Genomic DNA, 20,565 nt, shown 5'->3' on the forward strand with positions numbered 1-20,565 from the left:
TTTTAGAGAATCCTGGACCAACACTCCCAGATCCCTTTGTACTTCTGCTTTGCGACTTTTCTCACCATCTGGAAGATAGTCCATGCCTGTATTCTTTTCTCCAAAGTGCAAAACCTCACATTTACTCACATTGAATTTCACCAGCCATTTCCTGGACCACGCTCCTAAACTATCTAAATCTTTCTGCAGCTTCCCCAACTCCTCAGTACTACCTGCCTGTCCACCTATCTTTGTATCATCGGCAAACTTCACCAGAATGCCCCCAGTCCCTGCATCCAGATCATTAATATAAGGTGAGCAGCTGTGGCCCCAACACTGAACCCTGTGGGCCACCACTCGTCACCGGTTGCCATTCCGAAAAAGAGCCTTTTATCCCAACTCTCTGCCTTCTGTCAGACAGCCAATCCTCAATCCAAACCAGTAGCTCACATCGAACACCACGGGCCCTCACCTTGACTTGTAACTGTTTCTGAAGTGGAGTGGTGGACAATAAAGTCACAGTTTTTCCAGCACAGAAAGAGGCCCTTAGGCCCTTCATGTCGGCAGTCAAACGTCGATCTATTCCAATTCCATTTTCAGCAATTGGCCTGTAGCATTGCTTCAAGTGCTCATCTAAATAATGTTGAGAGTTCCTGTCTTTACTACTCTTTTAAAGCAATGAGTTCCAGGTACCCAATATGCTCTGGAAAAATATTTCCCCTAAATCATCTCTGAACCTGCTGCTCCTTACCTTAAAAAAAAACTGTACCCTTGATCATTCCCCCATCCACTAAAGGGAAACATTTCTCCTTATCCATTTTGCTTATGGCCCTCACAACTCTGTGCATGCCAAACAGATTCCGTCCCCCCTCAAGCTTCTATGTTCGAAGGAAAACAATACCAGCTTATCTAGTCTCTCTTCATAGCTGAATCTCTCTAGCCCAACCAAAATCCTGGTGAATCTCTTCTGCTCTCTGTATAGCGCAATCACATCCTTCCCACAGTATGGTATTCAGAACTGCACCCTATCCGTGAGTTAATTAACTTTGTATATAACTCCATCATAACCTCCTTGCCCTTGTAGCCAGTGGCTTGACTAATCAAACCAGACGTTCCATTTGGCTGTCAGTAGCGACAAGAAAGCAGCCCCCAACCACCACCTTTTCAAGGCAAACAGGGATGGACAATAAATAATGACACTGCCCACATCCTGGAGAATAAATAAAAAAGATAACTATATCCCTCTGCCCAGTCAGAGTTTTCCATCTTAATTACATCAAAACATCGTTATAGCTTCCAGTTCTAGGACATATGTCTGGCCAGAAGCTTGCCACGTGTGGAAGGCAAAAAAAAATTCCCTTTTCCCTTCCTGGATGAGATAGTTCTTGCTGGATCAGCACTCCTGTGTGGGAGAAATAGGCAATACTGTGACCAGAAGTACAAGTTGTTTTCCTTGTAGTGTTTATCGAAGTAAAATCTAGCCTAATGGCTACCACACTACTATTAACATCACCTGGCTTACTAAAGTCCTTTAGGAAAGGAAATCTGCCATTCTTACCTGGTCTGGTCTACACATGACTCCAGACCCTCAGCAATTTGGTTGATTTTTAACTATCCTCTGGGCAATTAGCAATGAGCAACAAATGTTGGCCTAACCTGTGACACCCATGTCCCAAGACCAAGTAAAAGAAAAACACTAGGACGAGGTTTAAGAGATACTCAAATATCATGAATTGTTTTGATTAGAGCAAATAAGGAGAAAATAATTCCAATGTCAGAAACATCTGGAACCAGTGAATATACATTGATCAAAAAACTGGAATCACAACAGGAATTAAAAGTTATGATCTGGAATGCCCTTTCAGAAAGGCTGGTGGAAGTAATCTCAAATGGTAAGATTGGAAAGTGAATTGAATAAATAGTTGGAGTAAAGCAAAATTTCAGTACAATCAGGAAAGTGAGGAAGTGTGATTATTCGGTTAGCTACACCACAGAGCCAAGAAAGGTACAAGGAAATAAATGGTTTCTTTAGCGCTGTATCAATCTAGTGATTCTCCTCTGCACCCTCTCCAATACAATTTACATTCATTGGACTCACTGGAAATGCAGTTTCACACAGTTTCTCAACCCATTCTGCACTTGTCTGTTTTTCTGCAGCAAAGGTGTACAATTTCTCTGCTGTTTCAACAGTGAAAGCAGACATGGACTCTTTCGGACACACTTCACTTGGTATGTGAGAAATGCGTATGCAGTCAGACAGCCGGATAATCTTTTTGTCCATTTTTTTGGTGGCCTGCTTCTCTGACAAGTTGGCCCCATCCTTGCTGTCATAGAATTCCAACCGGGAGATTCCATTCTGGCTGGCCGGATACAAAACAAACCAGTTCTTCTTCCAGTATTTCTGAAAAACAAACGAACACAGTGCAAGAACATAAGGGACTGTGAAAGACAATGAGACCCATTAAAAACAACACCTGCTGCAGCTAGATGGGCCATTTATCTGTCCAAATGTCTTAGTAATTGTATCCCCCAATACCATTTCTTCCAGCAATTCATTCCACGTGCGCATCTCCCTTGGAAAAGCTGGCCCTCACGTCCCTTTTAAATCTTGCCCCTCCCACCTTAAACCTATGCCCTCTAGTTTTGGAGTCCCCTACCGTAGGAAAAAGATGTTGGCTATCTGCCCTGTCTGTGCCCCTCACAATTTTATAAAACTTCTACAAAGTAATGCCTCAGTCTCCTACACTCCAGGGGGAAAAAAAGCCCCAGCTAATCAGTCTCTCCTTATAACTCAAACCCTCCAGTCCTGGTGACATTGTGCAGAAAAGGAGCATATTTTGACAATAACTACTTAAACATATTCACAGACAGAGTCCACAGTCCTTTGTGGCATTCAAAACACCACATGCAATTGGGGTATTTTACATTGTTTATAATGGGAAAATCAGATCTGCTCAACTTGCTTAATTTCAAATTGTACTTCTCACACGCTCAGCTACAATATTAAGCAAAGACTAAGTGTACCCCACAGTCTGCAGTGATTCAGGCAGACAGGAAATTAGGGATGGAGAGTAAATTCTTGCCTTGCCAGTGAAGCCCACTTCTCTGAACCAATTAACAAAAAAAAAGGGGCAGGCACCTATCCCAGCATAGCATTAAGAAAGAATGTCACATTGTTGGAGACAGTATCATTTAGCACCAATATTAAATACACATCTCCTATGACTTCAAGTATAAATAAAGGATCCCATATCATTCGGAAATTGTTCCCAATCTCCTGGCCAATATTTATGTCTACAAAGCCAGAATATCATGCAATCACATTTTTTCTTGTAGGTCAATGAGCTGAAGAGTGGCAGATAAATGTGAGGTATTGCATTTTGGTAAAACAAACAAAGGCAGCACTTATACAAATAATGGGTAGTGTTTTAGAACAGAGAGACCTAGGGGGCAAGATATCTAATTCTACCTTTGGGTGGTTAAGAAAGCATTTAGAGTGCTTGCTTTCATTGCTCAGACCATTTGCGTATTGGAGTTGGGAATGTCATGTTGAGGTTTTACAGGACATTGATGAGACCTCTTCTGGAGTATGGTGTGCAGTGCTAGTCACCCTGTTATAGGAAGCACTTTATTAGACTAGATTAGATTCCCTACAGTGTGGAAAGAGGCCATTCGGCCCAACAAGTCCACACCGCCCCTTGAAGCATCCCACCCAGACCCATACATCTGTAATCCACACACCCCTGAACACTACAGGCAATTTAGCATGGCCAATCCACCTGGCCTGCACATCTTTGGACTGTGGGAGGAAACCGGAGCACCTGGAGGAAGCCCATGCAGGCACAGGGAGAATGTGCAAACTCCACACAGACAGTCGCCCAAGACTGGGCTCGAACCCAGGTCCCTGGCGCTGTGTGGCTGCAGTGCTAACCACTGAGCCACCATGCTGCCCGGTCTATTAAACTGGAGAGGATTCAGAAAAATTTATCAGGATGTTGCCAGGAAAGGCACGTTTGAGTTATAAAAATAGGCTGAGACGTTTTCTTAAAACTGGAGCATAGGAGATTGAAGGGTGACTTTATAGAAGTTTATAAATTTTAGACATTTGTTTATATTCCTCACCACTTCCTGAAAAGACAGAAGATACCCAAAAGGGATCAGTGCAGGTTTCAATGTATACAGAAAGGTAAAAAGGTCAGGCTTTTCTAAACACCCACTCAAATGAAATCAGTTCGAGCAACCAGCTTCTTACAAAAGACAGACATTAATCAATTTAAACTTTTGGAAAGGTTACACAGATGAGGAAATTGAATTACTTTGACTGCAGTATCTAGCCAAGACACTTGCTCAGCTACTTCGCCCACTGAATTGAACTAAACTTTGTGAAGACAGAAAACTATTGCTTTCAGTCTCTGCCACAAGTTCCTCCCTTGATCCATCAAGCCAACTGATCTTCCTGACAGCTGTATGAGATTCAACATGATAATTTTCAATCTTGATGTCATATTGACATGTCTTCTCAAATGCCCACATTCCATAAATGAATAAAAAGAAACAGATTAAAAATAAATTTGACACTGAAGAACTTCTATTAGTTTCATACTAGTATTATCTACATCTATAACAGCGGCCGTGTATATAGACACACACACACACACACACACACCTCAGCTTTGCTGCAATGGTTAATCTCTAAACTTGCACAAACTTTTCTTTTATGCATATTACGAAGGCATCACAGACCAGGCCTGGAGTCACATGTAGGCCAGACCAGGTTAGGATGGCAAGTGCCTTCCCTAAAAAGGACATTAGTGAACCAGATGGGCTTTTTCTGACAACCAATAGTTTCATGATCATAATTAGACTCTTCATTCCAGATTGTTATTGAATTCAAATTCCATCATCTCAGCTCCAGGACATCTCTGCAGGTGTTCCTCAGGTTAGTGTCCTGGGCCCAACTATCTTCAGCTGCTTCATCAATGACCTTCCCTTCATCAAAGTCAAAACTGGGGATGTTCACCAATGATAAACAATGTTAAGCACCATTTGCAACTTCACAGATACTGAAGCAGTCCATGTTCACATGCAACAAGATCCGGACAATATCCGGGCTTGGGCTGACAAGTGGTAAGGTGACATTCGCGGCACACAAATGCCAGGATATGACATCCTCATGTTTGTTGATGAAGTTCTGGTTGGAATGCCAGGCCTCCAGGAATTCCCTGGCATGTCTCTGTTTGGCTTGTGCGATTATAGATGTGTTGTCCCAGTTGGCTGTGTCCTTTTCGTTCGTGAGTATCAAGACCAGTGAGAATTGGTCACGTCTCTTGGTGGTTAATTGGTGCTCATGTATCCTTGATAAAAACCGAAAGAACTATAGATGCTGTAAATCAGGAACATGCATCCTTATTGTCAGTTTCCATTTTGGTCTACGTAATGTTTCTCTCAGTCCTTGCGTGGTATTTTGTAATAACTATTGGCCAGCCAGCAATGCCCACATCCCACAAACAAATAGAAAAAGGAATTCTGAAGGGAGGGCCTAGGCCCGAAATGTCAGCCTTTCTGTTCCTCTGATGCTGCTTGGCCTGCTGTGTTCATCTAGCTCTATACCTTGTTGTTATCTAAAATTCTGCCATGGCAGGATTCAAACCCGGGTCTCCAAAGCATTGTGTGGATCTCTGGATTAACAACAATAATACCACTAGACCATCGCCTCCCCTTAACTTGAGTCAATCCCAAATTCTGCTGCCAGATCCTAACTTGCATCTATTCACCTATCACCACTACACTTACTAAGTTTTGGGGACCCCTGAACTGACAATTCGTCAATCATGAGATGCTCATCCTTGTTCCTTCATCTTGCATTATCTTTGTAACCTCAAGCCTTATAAATCCTTCTGGACCTCGGCTCCCCTCCTGTTCTGGGTTCTTGAGGATTGTGCATGTTAAAATTAATCCTCTCTTCAACTGCCAAGCTTTCAAATTCCCTTCCTAAAACTCTGATTTAAACTAATCTCTGTTCCAATCTCTCTTTGCATGATTCAATGTCAAATTTATTTGATGATACTCTGGGAGTAAGTACTAAAAAGTACTAAATAAATAGAACCATGGTCGACTTCAGCACACAAGGTCAAGTAGTTATGATACATACATTAAATCTTTTGCACGGTTCTATTGAGGCACTGCCCAAAACAGTAAAAGCTAATTATGAATATGATAAATGAAAGGGCTCAGTGTGCAAGTTATTGTGCACACATTACTGTAGAACAAAGTGAATTATAAATAACATGCAAAGGGATATAAACAAAGTGAAGTGAACAGGCTGGGAACGGAGTGTAATGCTGGGAAAAGCAAAATTATCCACATTGATCAGAACAATAGAAAAAGCAAAATTGAGAGAAACTGATAAACATTGGTATTTGGATGTTCTTGGACATAAACTACAAAATCCAAGCACGAAGGTATAGTGAACAATTAAGAAAGCAAATGATAGGTTAGCCTTTAAAGGCAAGAAGGTTAGCATATGTAAGTATGGCTGTCTGTAGAATTTTGGCAAGACTAGCCCTGGAGTACTGCATTGATATTTTTGTCAAAAGATGTACTTGCTTTAGACAGGGAGCGTAAATGAAGGTTCCCTTAACAGATTTCTGTGATTGGATGTCCTGCGGGGATAAATGGAGTAGAATGGATTTTTATTCCAAAATTAGAAGAATTTGAGGTGAACTCATTGACATGTATAAATTGAGAGGGACGATAGTGAAAGATTTACAGCCAGACAGCCTGAAAATACAGGATATAATAGGTTGGACATTTAGGACAGAATTGAGGCAAAATGTATTTACTGAGAAGCTTGTGTATTTTTGAAATCTTGAAATTTTTGAAAAGGGTTATGATCCATGTTATTGAACATATCCATGCCAGAGAGGAATGAAATTTTGGAATGTAAAAGAATTGAGGTTGAGACAGGAAAATGGAGTTGAAGTGAGACATCTCGCATGGGCTTACTGAATGGTGGAGCAGGTTCTAAGGACTTTTTGACCTATCCTCATTCCTACACTGTAACAGCAATGTTCATTTGTATTGAACCTTTAGTTCACCCAAAGCTCTTCTCAAGACTGCAATCAAACAAAAGTTAACATACAGCCACACTATCAGTCAAACGGCTGAAACTTAGAATCGTAGAATGCAGTCCTATTGGAACGATTGCAGCGGAGCAGGCATTGTGGTCCATTGAGTGTCCGTTTGCCACTGAAAGTAAAATTTTAGTGCAGCTTTCCTGAGTTTTCCCCACAGCCCTGCACTTTTTCCTTTATGGATAATGGATTATTGAAAACTCAAACAAGAACTGTAACCATAAATTGAGACGATTGATAGTGAAAAATTTACAGCTGGACACATTGGTGGCTCAATGGTTAGTACTTCTGCCTCACAGCACCAGGGATCCGGGTTTTATTCTACCCTCGGGTCTTCGAAGAGTTTGTCCATTCCCCCTGTGTCTGTGTGGGTTTCCTTGGGGTGCTCTAGTTTCCTTCCATAGCCCAAAGATGTGCAAGCTAGGTGGACTGGCCATGCTAAATTGTACGTAGTTTTCAAGGATGTGCGAGTTAGGTGGATTAGCCATTAGAAGTGAAGGGTTACAGGGAAACGGTAGAGGTTTGGAGATGAGTCTGGGTGGGATGCTCTTTGGAGGGTCACTGTGAACTTGTTGGGCTGACTAGCCTGTTTCCACACTGTTAGAGATTCTATGAAATCTGACTATTGCTTACCCTCTTATGCTCAGCCCACCTAATACGCCACCATTTCTTTCCAAAGAACTGTCTTTCTCTCACAATAGTCTCTAAACCTTGGTATCCCTTCCTCGTAATACCCCATAGTTCCCAAAGCTACCAAGTGAGGTTAAACCCTCCTCGATAGTAATAGCAAATCACCCCACAAGGAATTTGGTCCCAGTTGTTTATATGCAACCATCTAGGCATTTACAGGTATATAGCTGATCCCAATATCCCAAGAATCTGAAGGTCCTCCTGCCGCCACCATCTGTCAAGGCAAAACTGCTCTAAGTGTGTCCTCCCAGATCTGCACTCGTGCGGTTATAAATGTAAACTGGAGATGGCTACTTTTGTGGTCCAGCTTACTGATCTTCAAGATGATCTTACTGCTGATCTTCAAGATGCTTCGATTCATCCTGTAGTACAGCATCCCTCTTTTACCATCTGTTAGCATCGAAGAGGACCATGACCAATACCAGTTCACCCTCCATCTCCAAAGTGGTTTTGAAGTTAGTGACAATTTTAATCCTGGCACCAGGGAGGCAACATACCATCTTGGATTCACATCATTGACCATAGAAATAGAATCAGAGAATCCCTACAGTGCAGAAGGAGGCCATTCAGCCCACGAGGTCTATAGTGCCCCTCCAAGGGCATCCTACATAACGCTATCCCTGAACCTTGCATTTTCCATAGCTCATCAACCTAGCCTGCACATCCTAGGCACAACAGAAGATTCAACATGGGCAATCCACCTAAACTGCACATCTTTGGACTAAGGGAGGAAACCCACGCAAACATGGGGAGAACATGCAAACTCCACACAGTCACCCAAGGGAGGAAGTGAACCCAGGTCCCTGGTGCTGGGTGGCTAACCACTGAGTCACCTTGCTGCCAAAAGGACTGTCAGTTCCCCCTAATCTCCTATGAAATTTCCCCTACTCCTCCAGTCTCTTTTTTAAAAATGCCTCCTGTATAGCTGTGGCACGGACTTGGCTATGGCTGCACTCCCCACGTAAATCATCATTTCTATCAGTATTTGGAATTGAATACTGTTTGGCAAGTGAGATGTACTCAAAAGGCCGCCTACATTATATCCTGATTTCTTCATGACTGCTTAGGGCTCACCCATTTGGTCTCACCCTGCACGTTCTTAACTTGTGGTGTGACCACACTTTCAAAAGTGTTATCCATAAATTTTCATCCATGTGGATTTGCTACAGTAATACCAAATTCTGCACAATGCCCAAAACCCAGAACTCTAGCTGCTGCAGCTGACACTTCCTGCAATTGTAGTTATCCAGGACGCAGGAAAATATCCACATGAAATAGGGCTTGCGATCCAGGGGATAGTGCTGGCCTGCCATTCCTTTTAATAATATTTATTACTTTTAAAAAAAAGACTCACTTCTCTTCTACAAGCGAAAGCGGTAGGCGTTAAAGAGGGAGTTTATGGAAGGAGAGGTAATGCAGTTTTGGGAGGGAATTTCAGACTGTATTTGTTCTTGTGAATCACAAATCGAACAATGAACCACAGATATTATCCTTGGGCACTTGACCTTACAGGGTGTAATTTTTTACTTAATCATTCTTGACAAGTCAGCACTGCGGACAAGGTCATTGTTCTCCAAGGAACGGAGAGATGAACTTCTATTTTACACACTAAAATGAAACCAAGATTCAAGAACTGTGCTTTCTCTGCATTGTTGCTACCGGACCTACTGAGTTTCTCTAAAACTTTCTGCTTTGGTTTCCATTTTAGTGTGTTTAAGAGGTCACACGGTTTTCAAACTGGAGTTACAAATAGACTAGATTTAAGGAAGCACATCTGCTGACTTCACAAGGATATCAGTGAATCAGCTGGATTTTGCTAGAATTCAATAACTTCTTAGTCACTTTTGACTTCCAGCTTTCTAGATTTACATCAGTTTAAAAACAAAGGTTGAATTCAATTTGTAGACTGCTATGACAGTCTTTGAATTGATGTTCTCTGGATTATTGTTACAAAACTGCTACCTTCCACAAGGCCAATAGGACAGGTTGACTTCACCTGACGAAGAAGCAGCACTCCCAAAGCTTGAGATTTCAAATAAACCTGTTGGACTATAACCTGGTGACAATAAGACAAAGGAGCAGAAATAAACCATTCCGCCCATTGAGTTCTGCTCTACTATTTAACGGGGTTATGACAGACCTGATGATCCTCAACTCTGGTGTACATGTGTAATTTACATTTGTTGGCTTGTTTGGTAAAATATTCAAACTAAAAGCAGAGAATTCTCACTTTTTAAATTGACTGCTTTAATTTGCTTGGCTTTGAAGTGGTGGATGATGTTTGTTGAGTGAGTGTACGTGTACAAATATTTAACTGGATTAGAGGAAGCATGCACAAAAGATCGGAAGGTTTTTTTTTTTAAGATTAGATTAGATTCCCTACAGTGTGGAAACAGGCCTTTCGGCCCCACAAGTCCACACCGCCCTTTGAAGCATCCCACCCAGACCCATTCCCCTATCACCCACACACCATGAACACTATGGGCAATTTCACACGGCCAATCCACCTAACCTGCACATCTTTGGACTGAGGTAGGAAACCCATAGAACCAGTGCATTGAGTTATTATTGGCGACACTCCAGCCTTACTTAGGAGTCGTAGATGACTCTTATCGATGACATCACTTCGTGAATATCATAGGAGTCTGAATCAGCGCTACCATGTGGTCTGTAACAATAAAAAAAAGTGAGCACACTCTCCCAAGCATCAGCCTCACCATAAATATATGAACAAGGAACAACTGTTTATTCGATCCTTCGAACCTGCTCTGCCATTCAATAAGGCCATGGCTGATCTGATTTTAACCTCAACTCTACATTCCTACATCTCCCCAATAATTGTTCATCCCATTGGTCATTTTCTTTTAAGACCTAAAGACGAACTCAGGATATGGTGACTTGTCGACTCAACTCCAACAATTTACTCAGTACTGCTTCTCTAGCAATAGTAATTTTCTTGAGTTCATCCCTCACTTTCAATTCCTGATTTACACAGTTATTTCTGAAATTGTATCCTCCGGTAAAGAGAGTCAACAGTGGTGTACATTCCTGAGAATAAGATAAATTGGCAAATCGAGTTTGTGCTATGTTCCATCTAACGGTGAAAGTCCAGCTTCATCTAACCTCTTGCACAGAGAGTCCGTTCTAACAGACGACCCTTTTACATATACACACTGAAACAAATTCAAACTTTTAGAAATGATACATTACAGCAAGAAGGAAGTTGAACCTTCAGGCTGAAGCAACAGATCACAAGACTATTTCTTCATCACACTTTAAATCATTCTACCAAGTGTACGCATTATGGTCAAAACCTCAAAAGTTTTACCTATGGAGCAGATAAGGGAGAAACTAAAACTCTTCGCAAAGTATCGTCATGTGGTTGATTAAGAACCTAAACAGGACTAAATTGCATTTTGATTAATCAATTTAGAAAATGAGTAATAGACATCTGGGATGCTGTCATTCACTATTTATAATTGATGACTCGAAGCCAGAGGTCAGAAGTAACATAACCAAAATTGCAGATTGTATCAAACTGGCAGGGAGTGGACGATGCTCTTTCACGAGATGCATCACTGGCAAAGTCAGCATTTGTGCCCATCCACTAAAAACCAATGTGTCCTCTGGAACTAGTGCAGTCCATCCGGTGTGCTGCTTTTAGGACACGAGTTCTAAGGTAGTGATCTAATACCAATGAAGGAACAGCAATACAGTTTCAACTTAAGATGGTGTTTATTTTGAAGGGAAGTTTACAAATGGCTGGGTTGACATACATCAGTTGACCTTATACTTCAAGCATAGAAGCCACTTGTTTGGAAGGTTCTGCCAAAGGGGATTTAGAAGGATCTGTCGAAGGAGATTTGGAAGGTTGTTTAAGTTCATGTTGCAGATTATCTCTTATGTAGTGGCGATGGGGTAAGTGTAAGTTTAACATAGTCCCAAGTGAACTTCGGCCCAGATATTATCAAGCTTCTTGAGTGCTGAATCTGCACTCATTGAAGTGGCGCAATCTTGGCATCACGCTCTCAACTAGTGCCTTGTAGATGGTGGACAGATACTGCAGAGACAGGTGATGAATTGTTTGCTGCAGGATTCATAGCTTCTGATTTGCTTTTGTAGCCACAGGATTTGTGTGGCTAGTTCACTTTCTGGTCACTGGTAGTTCCCAGGGCGATTTAGCTATGGTAAAGCCTCAGGAAATAATGGCTAGAACCTCTTGTTGGAAATGGTCATTGCCTGACAAGAATATGCCATGATCTTCTCTCTATCCTGAGGTCAGACGTTCACTAATGATTGGACAACATTCGGAATGAATCATGACTCCCTAGATATTGCAGAAGTCCATGTTCAATACAGGAAAAGCTGTACAATATCCAGGCTTGGGCTGACGATTAACATTTGCATTACACAAGTGCTAGGCAATGACCATCTCCAACAAAAACAAATCTAACAATCACCATTACTGAATTTCCCACCAGCAACATCTTGGGAGTATCATTACAGTACTACACGGAGGGACTCCTGTGACAATAGCTTGTTGATACTGAGCAAGATGCAAATAAAAAGGTGAAATAAATAAACCATGTTGGGTGCCGAAACGGCACATTCATTTCAATGTAGGTAATGAGTATGACTTGTACATTTCAGTAGCAAGAACATGGTGGCAACATAGTCCTTGGAAAATGGATCTTCGAGCCACAAACACAAAGGGACTTAGGGCTACAAAACACACAAACCATGCTAAATAGTAAAATAAAACAAAGAGCTGCAGATGCTGAGCACAATGACTCAGTGGTTAGCACTGCTCCTCTCAGCGCCAGGAACCCAGATTCGATTCCACCCTCGGGTGACTTAACGTGGGGTTTGCACATTTCTCCCACCCACCCCCGCCATGTCTGCATGAGTTTCCTCCAGGTCCTCCAGTTTCCTCCCACAGTCCAAAGATGTGCAGGCTAGGTGGACTGGCCATGCTAAATTGCCCGTAGGGTTCAGGGATGTGTAGATTAGGTGGGTTACAGGGGGGATGGGTCTGGGCGGGATGCTCAGCGAATCAGTGTAGACCTGTTGGGCCAAAGGGCCATGTTTCCACATTGTAGGGATTCTATGATATCTGAAACAAAAAAAATATACTGGGAAGATTCAGCAGCTCTGACAGCATCTGCAGAAAGAAAACTGAATGCTAAACAGTAATGAGAGTTAAAAAATCCTGTCTTCTTCACTCAATCTGCCTTGGTCCTGCCGCACACCAACTTAATAGACTCCAAAAGGCCCAATAAGTCACTCTGATCAATCACTTAGATCAATTGGAACGGGCCAGGAGAAACAGTGTAGGTCAGGGTCTGTCAGTAAATGAGCAAGAGGAACTCGATTGGTCAGTAAGCAAATTAGAGTAAAACAACTCCTCTTTCATAAGATAACAAGGTGTACAGCTGGATGAACACAGCAGGCCAAGCAGCATAGGAGCAGGAAGGCTGATGTTTCAGGTCTAGACCCGTGGAAAGTTCTTCACACAGAGGGTGGTGGGCGCCTGGAACGCGTTGCCAGCGGAGGTGGTAGACACAGACACGTTAGCGTCTTTTAAGATATATTTGGACAGGTACATGGATGGGCGGGGAGCAAATGGGCACAGACCGTTAGAAAATAGATGACAGGGTTAGACAGAGGATCTTGATCGGCGCAGGCTTGGAGGGCCGAAGGGCCTGTTCCTGTGCTGTAGGTTTCTTTGTTTCTTCAGAAATGGGGAAGGGGAAGGAGGTTCTGAACTAAATAGGGAGAGGGGGAGGCGGATAGAAGATGGATAGAAGAGAAGGTAGGTGGAGAGGAGACAGACAGGTCAAAGAGGCGAGGATGGAGCCAGTAAAGGTGAGTATAGGTGGGGAGGTAGGTAGGGGATAGGTCAGTCCAGGGAGGACGGACAAACAGATCAAGGAGATGGGATGATGCTGGTAGATAGGAGATGGGGGAGTGGATAGGTGGAAGGACAGACAGGTTAGGGAAAGTGGGGACAAGATGGGCTGGTTTTGGGATGCGGTCAAGGGAGAGGAGATTTTGAAGCTTGTAAAGTCCACATGGATACCATTGGGCTGCAGGGATCCCAAGTAAAATCAAGTACTGTTCCGCAACCTTCAGGTTGCATCATTGTGGCACTGCAGGAGGCCCATGATGGACATGTCGTCTGAGGAGTGGGAGGGGGAGTGGAAATGGTTCACGACTGGGAGGTGCAGTAGTTTGTTGTGAACTGAGCGGAGGCGTTCCTCAAAGCGGTCCCCAAGCCGCCGCTTTGGTCTCACCGGCGTAGAGGAGACCACATCGTAAGCAGCGGATACAATGGGCCACATTAGCGGATGTGCAAGTGAACATCTGTCTGATGTGGAAGGTTTTTTTTGGTTCCTTGCTTGGATGGCGGTGTTTGGGGGGAGTGGGGGGGGGGGGGGGGGGAAATGGGTGGAGCAGACAAGGGAGTCCCAGAACGAGTGGTCCCTCCAGAAAGCAGATAAAGGGTGGGGAGGGAAAAACGTCTTTGGTAGTGGCGTCAGCTTCAAAATCTCCCCTCCCCGACCACATCCCAAAAACCAGCCCAGCTCGTCCCCACCTCCCCAACCAGCCCTTTCTCCCACCTATCCATTCTCCCCACCTCAAGTCCCATCCCCATCTCCTACCCTCCAGCCTCATTTCACCTCCTTGACCTATCCATCCTCCCTGGACTGACTCATCCGCTCCCTACCTCCTCACCTACACTGCCCTTTACTGGCTCCATCCCCACTTCTTTAACTGGTCTGTCTCCTCTCCACCTGTCTCCTATCTGCCTTCCCCTCTTTCCCTATTTATTTCAGAACCCCCTTCCCCTCCCCCATTTCTGAAGAAGGGTCTGGACCAGAAATGTCAGCCTTCCTGCTCCTCTGATGCTGCTTGGCTTGCTGTGTTCATCCAGCTCTACGCCTTGTTATCTCAGATTCTCCAGCATCAGCAGTTCCTACCATCGTCTTTCATAATCTCGAGGCATCCTAAAATGCTCAAGTTACAAAGCGTGGCAGGCAACTTCCACACTGCAAGATCCCATAAACTGTTTCAACTCTACAGATCAGTGCATCAAACAGTACAGAGGAACACTATAGAGCCAATCTAGTGCTAACACGTGGGAAAATAAAACTGCAAAATAAAAATCAATGCGATTTTCCTACAATTAACCGTGGGAGCTCTCGAATGTCTACACAGAAAAGAACTGGCTGGTGATGATGCACAGATGGGCAACGATTAGGATCCTTCGACACAGTAAGCATTAATAGCAAGGAAAGAACCACTTCGCAGCTCCAAAATCTAAATTCAGTGCGGCGCCAATGGGAGAAGTCTACAAACAAGACTGTACAGAACACATCATTGGCATTCTTGTGCAATGAGTCACATCCCCTTTTCAAATGCTCCAAACCACCTGCAGGATAATGACACTCTAATGCATTTTGTATCAGACTTTCATTCTATTTGGGAATCAAGTGAAATCGAGGCAGATGGAAAAATGGAGTTGAAGTAGGAAGGTCATCTTTCTGATGAGAGGAGTTGGACACTGCAGACACTTGCATGTTTGTACAGGGGAGGTGATGGCCTAGTGGCATTATTGATAAATTATTAATTGAGTGACCCTTGTAATTTTCTGGGGTAGGGTTCAAATCCCACCATGGCAGATGGCAGAATTTTAATTGAAGAATCTCTGAAATTGTGAGTTGAATTAGGTTGAGCAATGCTGACTGTTGGATAAACCCATTTGGTTCACTAATGCCCTTTAGGAAAGGAAACTGCCATCCTTACCTAGTCTGGACTACATGTGAGTCCACAGCAATGAAGCTGACACTAAACAAAACTCTGAGCAATTAGGAATGGGTAATAAATGCTGGCCTGACCAGCAACATCCTCATCCTGTGAGTGAGGCTATAAAGAAAAACTATCCAACAGCTTGTTAACAAAAAGTGTGGAGCTGGATGAACATAGTAGGCCAAGCAGCATCTCAGGAGCACAAAAGCTGACATTGCGGGCCTAGACCACACTGTGTTATCTCGGATTCTCCAGCATCTGCAGTTCCTATTATCTCTGATACATATTCAACTGCTTGAATTTCTTCACCTGTTTAACAAATCACCAGGCACACGTCAGACAATGGAAACCGCAGATGCTGGAGAATCCAAGTCAACAAAATGCGAGGCTGGATGAACACAGCAGGCCAAACAGCACCTCAGGAGCACAAAAGCTGACGTTTCGGGCCTAGACCCTTCAAGATGAAGGGTCTAGGCCCGAAACGTCAGCTTTTGTGCTCCTGAGGTGGTGCTTGGCCTGCTGTGTTCATCCAGCCTCGCATTTTGTTGACCAGGCACATGTCCTTGGCTTTTCAAATGCCAGGCAGAAGAAAAAGCAGATGAACAAGTGGCGAAAAGAAAGTTCAAATCAAACTGAGGTTGTAGCTTTAAAGTTTCTCAATGTAGCTCATTATCAGTCTGAGCTATAATTCTTTTCATGTTGTGATTGTGAAATTTAACCAGACTCAAAAGGATTTTTGTTTCCTAAGAGGAGGAAAATTGGATTGTCTGTGAAAGATTCCTGTCAATCTTGATCTCTCCTCCTCCGTAATAACTGAGGATTAGAACCATTTTTCCCCCCAAAACTCCCACTTCATCTAATAATTTTCTTCTTTGTCAGTGGATAAGAATCATCACCAACAAAAACAGCTCAGTTATCTGGGGACTAAGATAGAAAATCATTTTGCAGAGGCACTGAGAAAATTAGACATTGGAAGGAAAAAACAAGTCAGATGATGTCTCAAAGTTTGGCCAAAGGAGTGAGTTTAAAGGGAAGCGGGGTTAGGATTTAGGGTGGGAATTTCACACAGTCTGAAAACATGGCTATTACGGAGCAATGAGAGTGATGAGTAAAAATACAAGAAATTGGAACGAAAGGACAGGGTTCTCATGGTTAAAGATTAGGAGACTATTTATCCCTTTAAGCTTACCATTCAATGAGATCATGGCTGCTGTTCTACCTCAATACCATTTTCCTGCACCATCTTTATTAACCCTTGATATTTTTAAATACGTAGATATTGGGTCAAGATCAGTCTTGAACATACTCAATAGCTGCCTGTTATTAGGAGATTCTCTCTCCACTCTTCAGCTAGAGGCAAACACAGTCTCAGCATCTACACCCTCCAGTTCATTCAAATTCCTAGATTACAGCGAGATCACATGGAAGACAGAACAGCGCAGGAACAGGCCCTTCAGCCCACGATGTTGTGCCAAACACGATGGCAAATTAAAACAATCTCTTCTGCTTGCCCTTGGTTGATATGCCCCCATTCCTTGCATACTCACGTGCTTATCTAAAAGCCCCTGAAATGCCTCTATCACATCTGCCTCCATGATCACTTCTGACAGCATGTTCCAGACTTGTAACACTCTTTAAAAAAAAACACCTGCCCCTCACATTTCCTTTGAACTCCCCCCCCACCTTAAAATGTGTGTCCCCTAGTTTTAGACACTTCAACTCTGGGAAAAAGATTCTGACTGTTAACTCCATCTACGCATCTCAATTTTATAGAATTGTATCAAGTCTCCCCTCAGCCTCTGTTGCTCCAGAGAAAACAACCAAAGAGTTTTTCTAGCCTCTCCTAATAGCTCATACCCTCTGATGCAGAAAGCATCCTGGTAAACCTCTTCTGCACCCTCTCCAAAGCCTCCCCATGCTTCTTGTAGTGTGGCGACCATAATTGAACATAATAATCACCTCCCGTTCTTCTAAACTTCAGGAGAAGATTTATGACATTTCCACTCAACCACTTCTAATACCACACAACCAAGAATCAACCTGATGAACCTCTGATATACCCGTCTCAGATCAAGATGTCCTTCCGTGGGCAAGAAAACAAAAAAACTAAAGCACAGTACTGCAGGTGGTTTGTCTCAAAAATATTGGCAGAAACACAGATAGGTACTGAATCTGTAACTGAAGACATTTAAAAAAAGTTCTTTTTAATTTTGTTGTCCTTGGTGCTGTTTCTGTGGTATCTCAGACACCTCCAGTGGAGGTATAGGATAATGTCACAACACCGGCAATCCAGACCCTAGACAATGTTCTGGAGACAGAGGTTCAAATCCCACCATGGTAGATGGTAAAATGTGAATTCATTAAAAATCTGGGAGAGACAGATGGCCCAAGGGTGTTTGCAAAAGGATTGGAATTGGTGCAAAAACCCATCTGGTTCACTAGTGCTCCTCATAAGGAAATCTGCAATCCTTACCTGGTCTGTACTACACATGACTCCAGACCAACAACGCACACTCTTATTTGTCATATTAGGCACAGGCAGTAAAATTTAAGCAAGTGACACTCCTATCCCATAAATGAATGTGAAAATGATGGTTCCAACTACGAAGAGGCTGCCTCAGTAATTGTTGTGATTAAAATGAGGTCAGCCAGCTGGACTTTATAATACAAGCTCCCTGAATTAGGCTGTTAACCGGGTCCAATCAGGGAGCCCTGGCTGAGACACAAAAAGGAGTTGGAGATTCTGGCATTCAGATCTGGCTGTAAAGACATAATACTAGAGTCAAGGACTATGTGTATGATTTGGTGATGGTATACTGGGCTCTGTGGAGTTATTCCAGTAATACTGCCCCATCCCTATATTTCCACATTCTTCCTCAAAAGAAGGCTGAGTAGTGAAAAGACAGAGTTGTAAACACAGGAGCCTGCTCTGCTACCAGCAAGGCTCATTCTATTGTGGCTTAAACCACCCTGGCGCTCCCATATACTCCTAGATTCTTGACTGACAAGCAAGTCGGTCAATCTAACCCGGTCTTAGGAACGTCCCAGTGATGCCACTTCCACTGCCTCTGGGACAATGCGGCCACACACCAGAACAGAAATAAAAGCAACTGATTCCCACTTGAAATTATTATTTTTTTAAAATAATGCCCCTTGTTCTAGTCTTATTTGTGTTTATGAAGTACCTTGCCAATAGTTTTAAAGTTTAGTCACTGTGGACTTCTGTAGGAAACACAGCATTCAATTTGCAAAACACCAATGTTCCATAATTTAGCCATACAGCGCAGAACCATGCCCCTCAGTCAACCATGTCTATGCCAATCAATAAACTCCAAACTACTCTAATCCCATGTTCTTACACTTCATACGTCATCCACTATACCTTGCCATTTTAAATGCTCATTCAGCTGCTATTTAAATGAAATAGAAATAAGAGGAACTGCAGATGCTGGAGAATCCCGGATAACAAGATTTAGAGCTGGATGAACACAGCAGGCCAAGCAGCATCTTACGTGCAGAAAAGCTGATGTTTTGGGCCTAGGCCCTTCATCAGAAATGGGAAAGGGGGGGGGGGTTGGGGGCTCTGAAATAAATAGAGGGAGCAGGGGAGGCGGGTCAAAGATGGATAGAGGAGAAGATAGGTGGAGAGCAGACAGACAAGTTAAAGAGGCGGGGATGGAGTAAGCACGGAGGCGGAAGTGGTGGAAAAACTGCTCAACGTCCAAATGTGACTGGCATTCGTTGATGTGTAGGTGGAGGTGGACAAAGGTGAGCCCCTTGCTGAGGACTGACCGTTCGTCCTCAGTAAGGGGGAGGTCTGGGGGGGTGATGGTGTGAGAGTACTTGACTCCACCACTGTCTCAGGCAGCACCCTCCATGTTTCTACCACCATCTAGGCGAAAACAATTTCCTTTACAGACTCTCGAATCCTCATCTTAAACTTCTGCTCTCTGGAGTTAGAGGCATCTGCCGTGGGGAGGACATTCTCGTGTTTCCACCCTATCTGTGCCCCTCAATTTTGTATACCTCGGTCAGATCCACCCTCCACCACCTCTGCTTCAAAGAAAGCAAAACTATCTTATCCAACCTTTCCTCATGACAGATTTTCGTCCCAGGCAATATCTTGGTGAATCTTCTCTGCACTCTCTCCAGTGCAATCATCTCTTTCCGACAGGTGTGGCAACCAGAGCAGTATGTAGTATTCCATCTGTGGCCTGACCAGTGTTTTATAAAGTTGCAACAAGACTTCCTTGTTCCGATATTCTACAGCCCGGCTAATGAATACAAACATCCCATTTGCCTTCTTCACCACCCTGTGTTGACACCTTCAGCGATAACAAAAAAACACCCAAACTGAAGTGATTATAAATCAGTAACGGAATTAACCATAGATCCAAATGTAACACACGATTGAAGCAAATGAACAAAAAAAAACCCACCAGAATTCAAAAGAGCCGACAGCTGCCATCCACTTGAATGATCAGCTATTCATAAAGCAAAGAGGGAACCCCTCTGGAGTTCACCCTTCTTTTCAGGGCGCAGATTAAACATGTATAAATGTTGATAAAGCTTCCTGTTGCACCTCAGTATTACTGAGTATTCTCTGAAAATTGTTCTACAGTCATATCCAACTGATATACGTACCAAACAACAAGGATCCTAGCACCGATCCCTGTGGTACACTGCTGGTCTTAGGCTTCCAATTACAAAAACATCCCTCCACTACCACTTTTGCAAGTTGTTCCTGTTTGCAAGCCAACTTTGGACCCATTCTGCCAACCTGCCTTGGATCCCATGGGCTCTTACTTTTTGGACCAGTTTTCTTTATGTGAAAGATGTAAACCACATCAATTGCACTATCCTCATAAATATACTGGTCCCTTTCTCAAAAAAAGTACATTTGTCAGACAGGATCTCTCCCTAACAAAAACAAAAATTGCTGGAAAAGCGCAGC

At 43.2% G+C, this 20,565-nt stretch overlaps 1 protein-coding gene across 3 annotated transcripts in view; it reads right to left on the reverse strand.

Moving 5' to 3' along the window:
• Positions 1–20,565, reverse strand: part of dok1b (docking protein 1b) — a 68,905-nt gene that overhangs the window by 16,181 nt on the left and 32,159 nt on the right. For all 3 annotated transcript variants that reach the window (XM_048539388.2, XM_059650548.1, XM_048539396.2), the window contains exon 2: positions 2,078–2,380. In XM_048539388.2, the coding sequence (XP_048395345.1) occupies positions 2,078–2,380 (303 nt within the window). The remainder of the gene's footprint in view (positions 1–2,077; positions 2,381–20,565) is intronic.

The sequence above is a fragment of the Stegostoma tigrinum genome, chromosome 1 (genome assembly GCF_030684315.1).
Source record: "Stegostoma tigrinum isolate sSteTig4 chromosome 1, sSteTig4.hap1, whole genome shotgun sequence".
Lineage (NCBI taxonomy): Eukaryota > Metazoa > Chordata > Chondrichthyes > Orectolobiformes > Stegostomatidae > Stegostoma > Stegostoma tigrinum.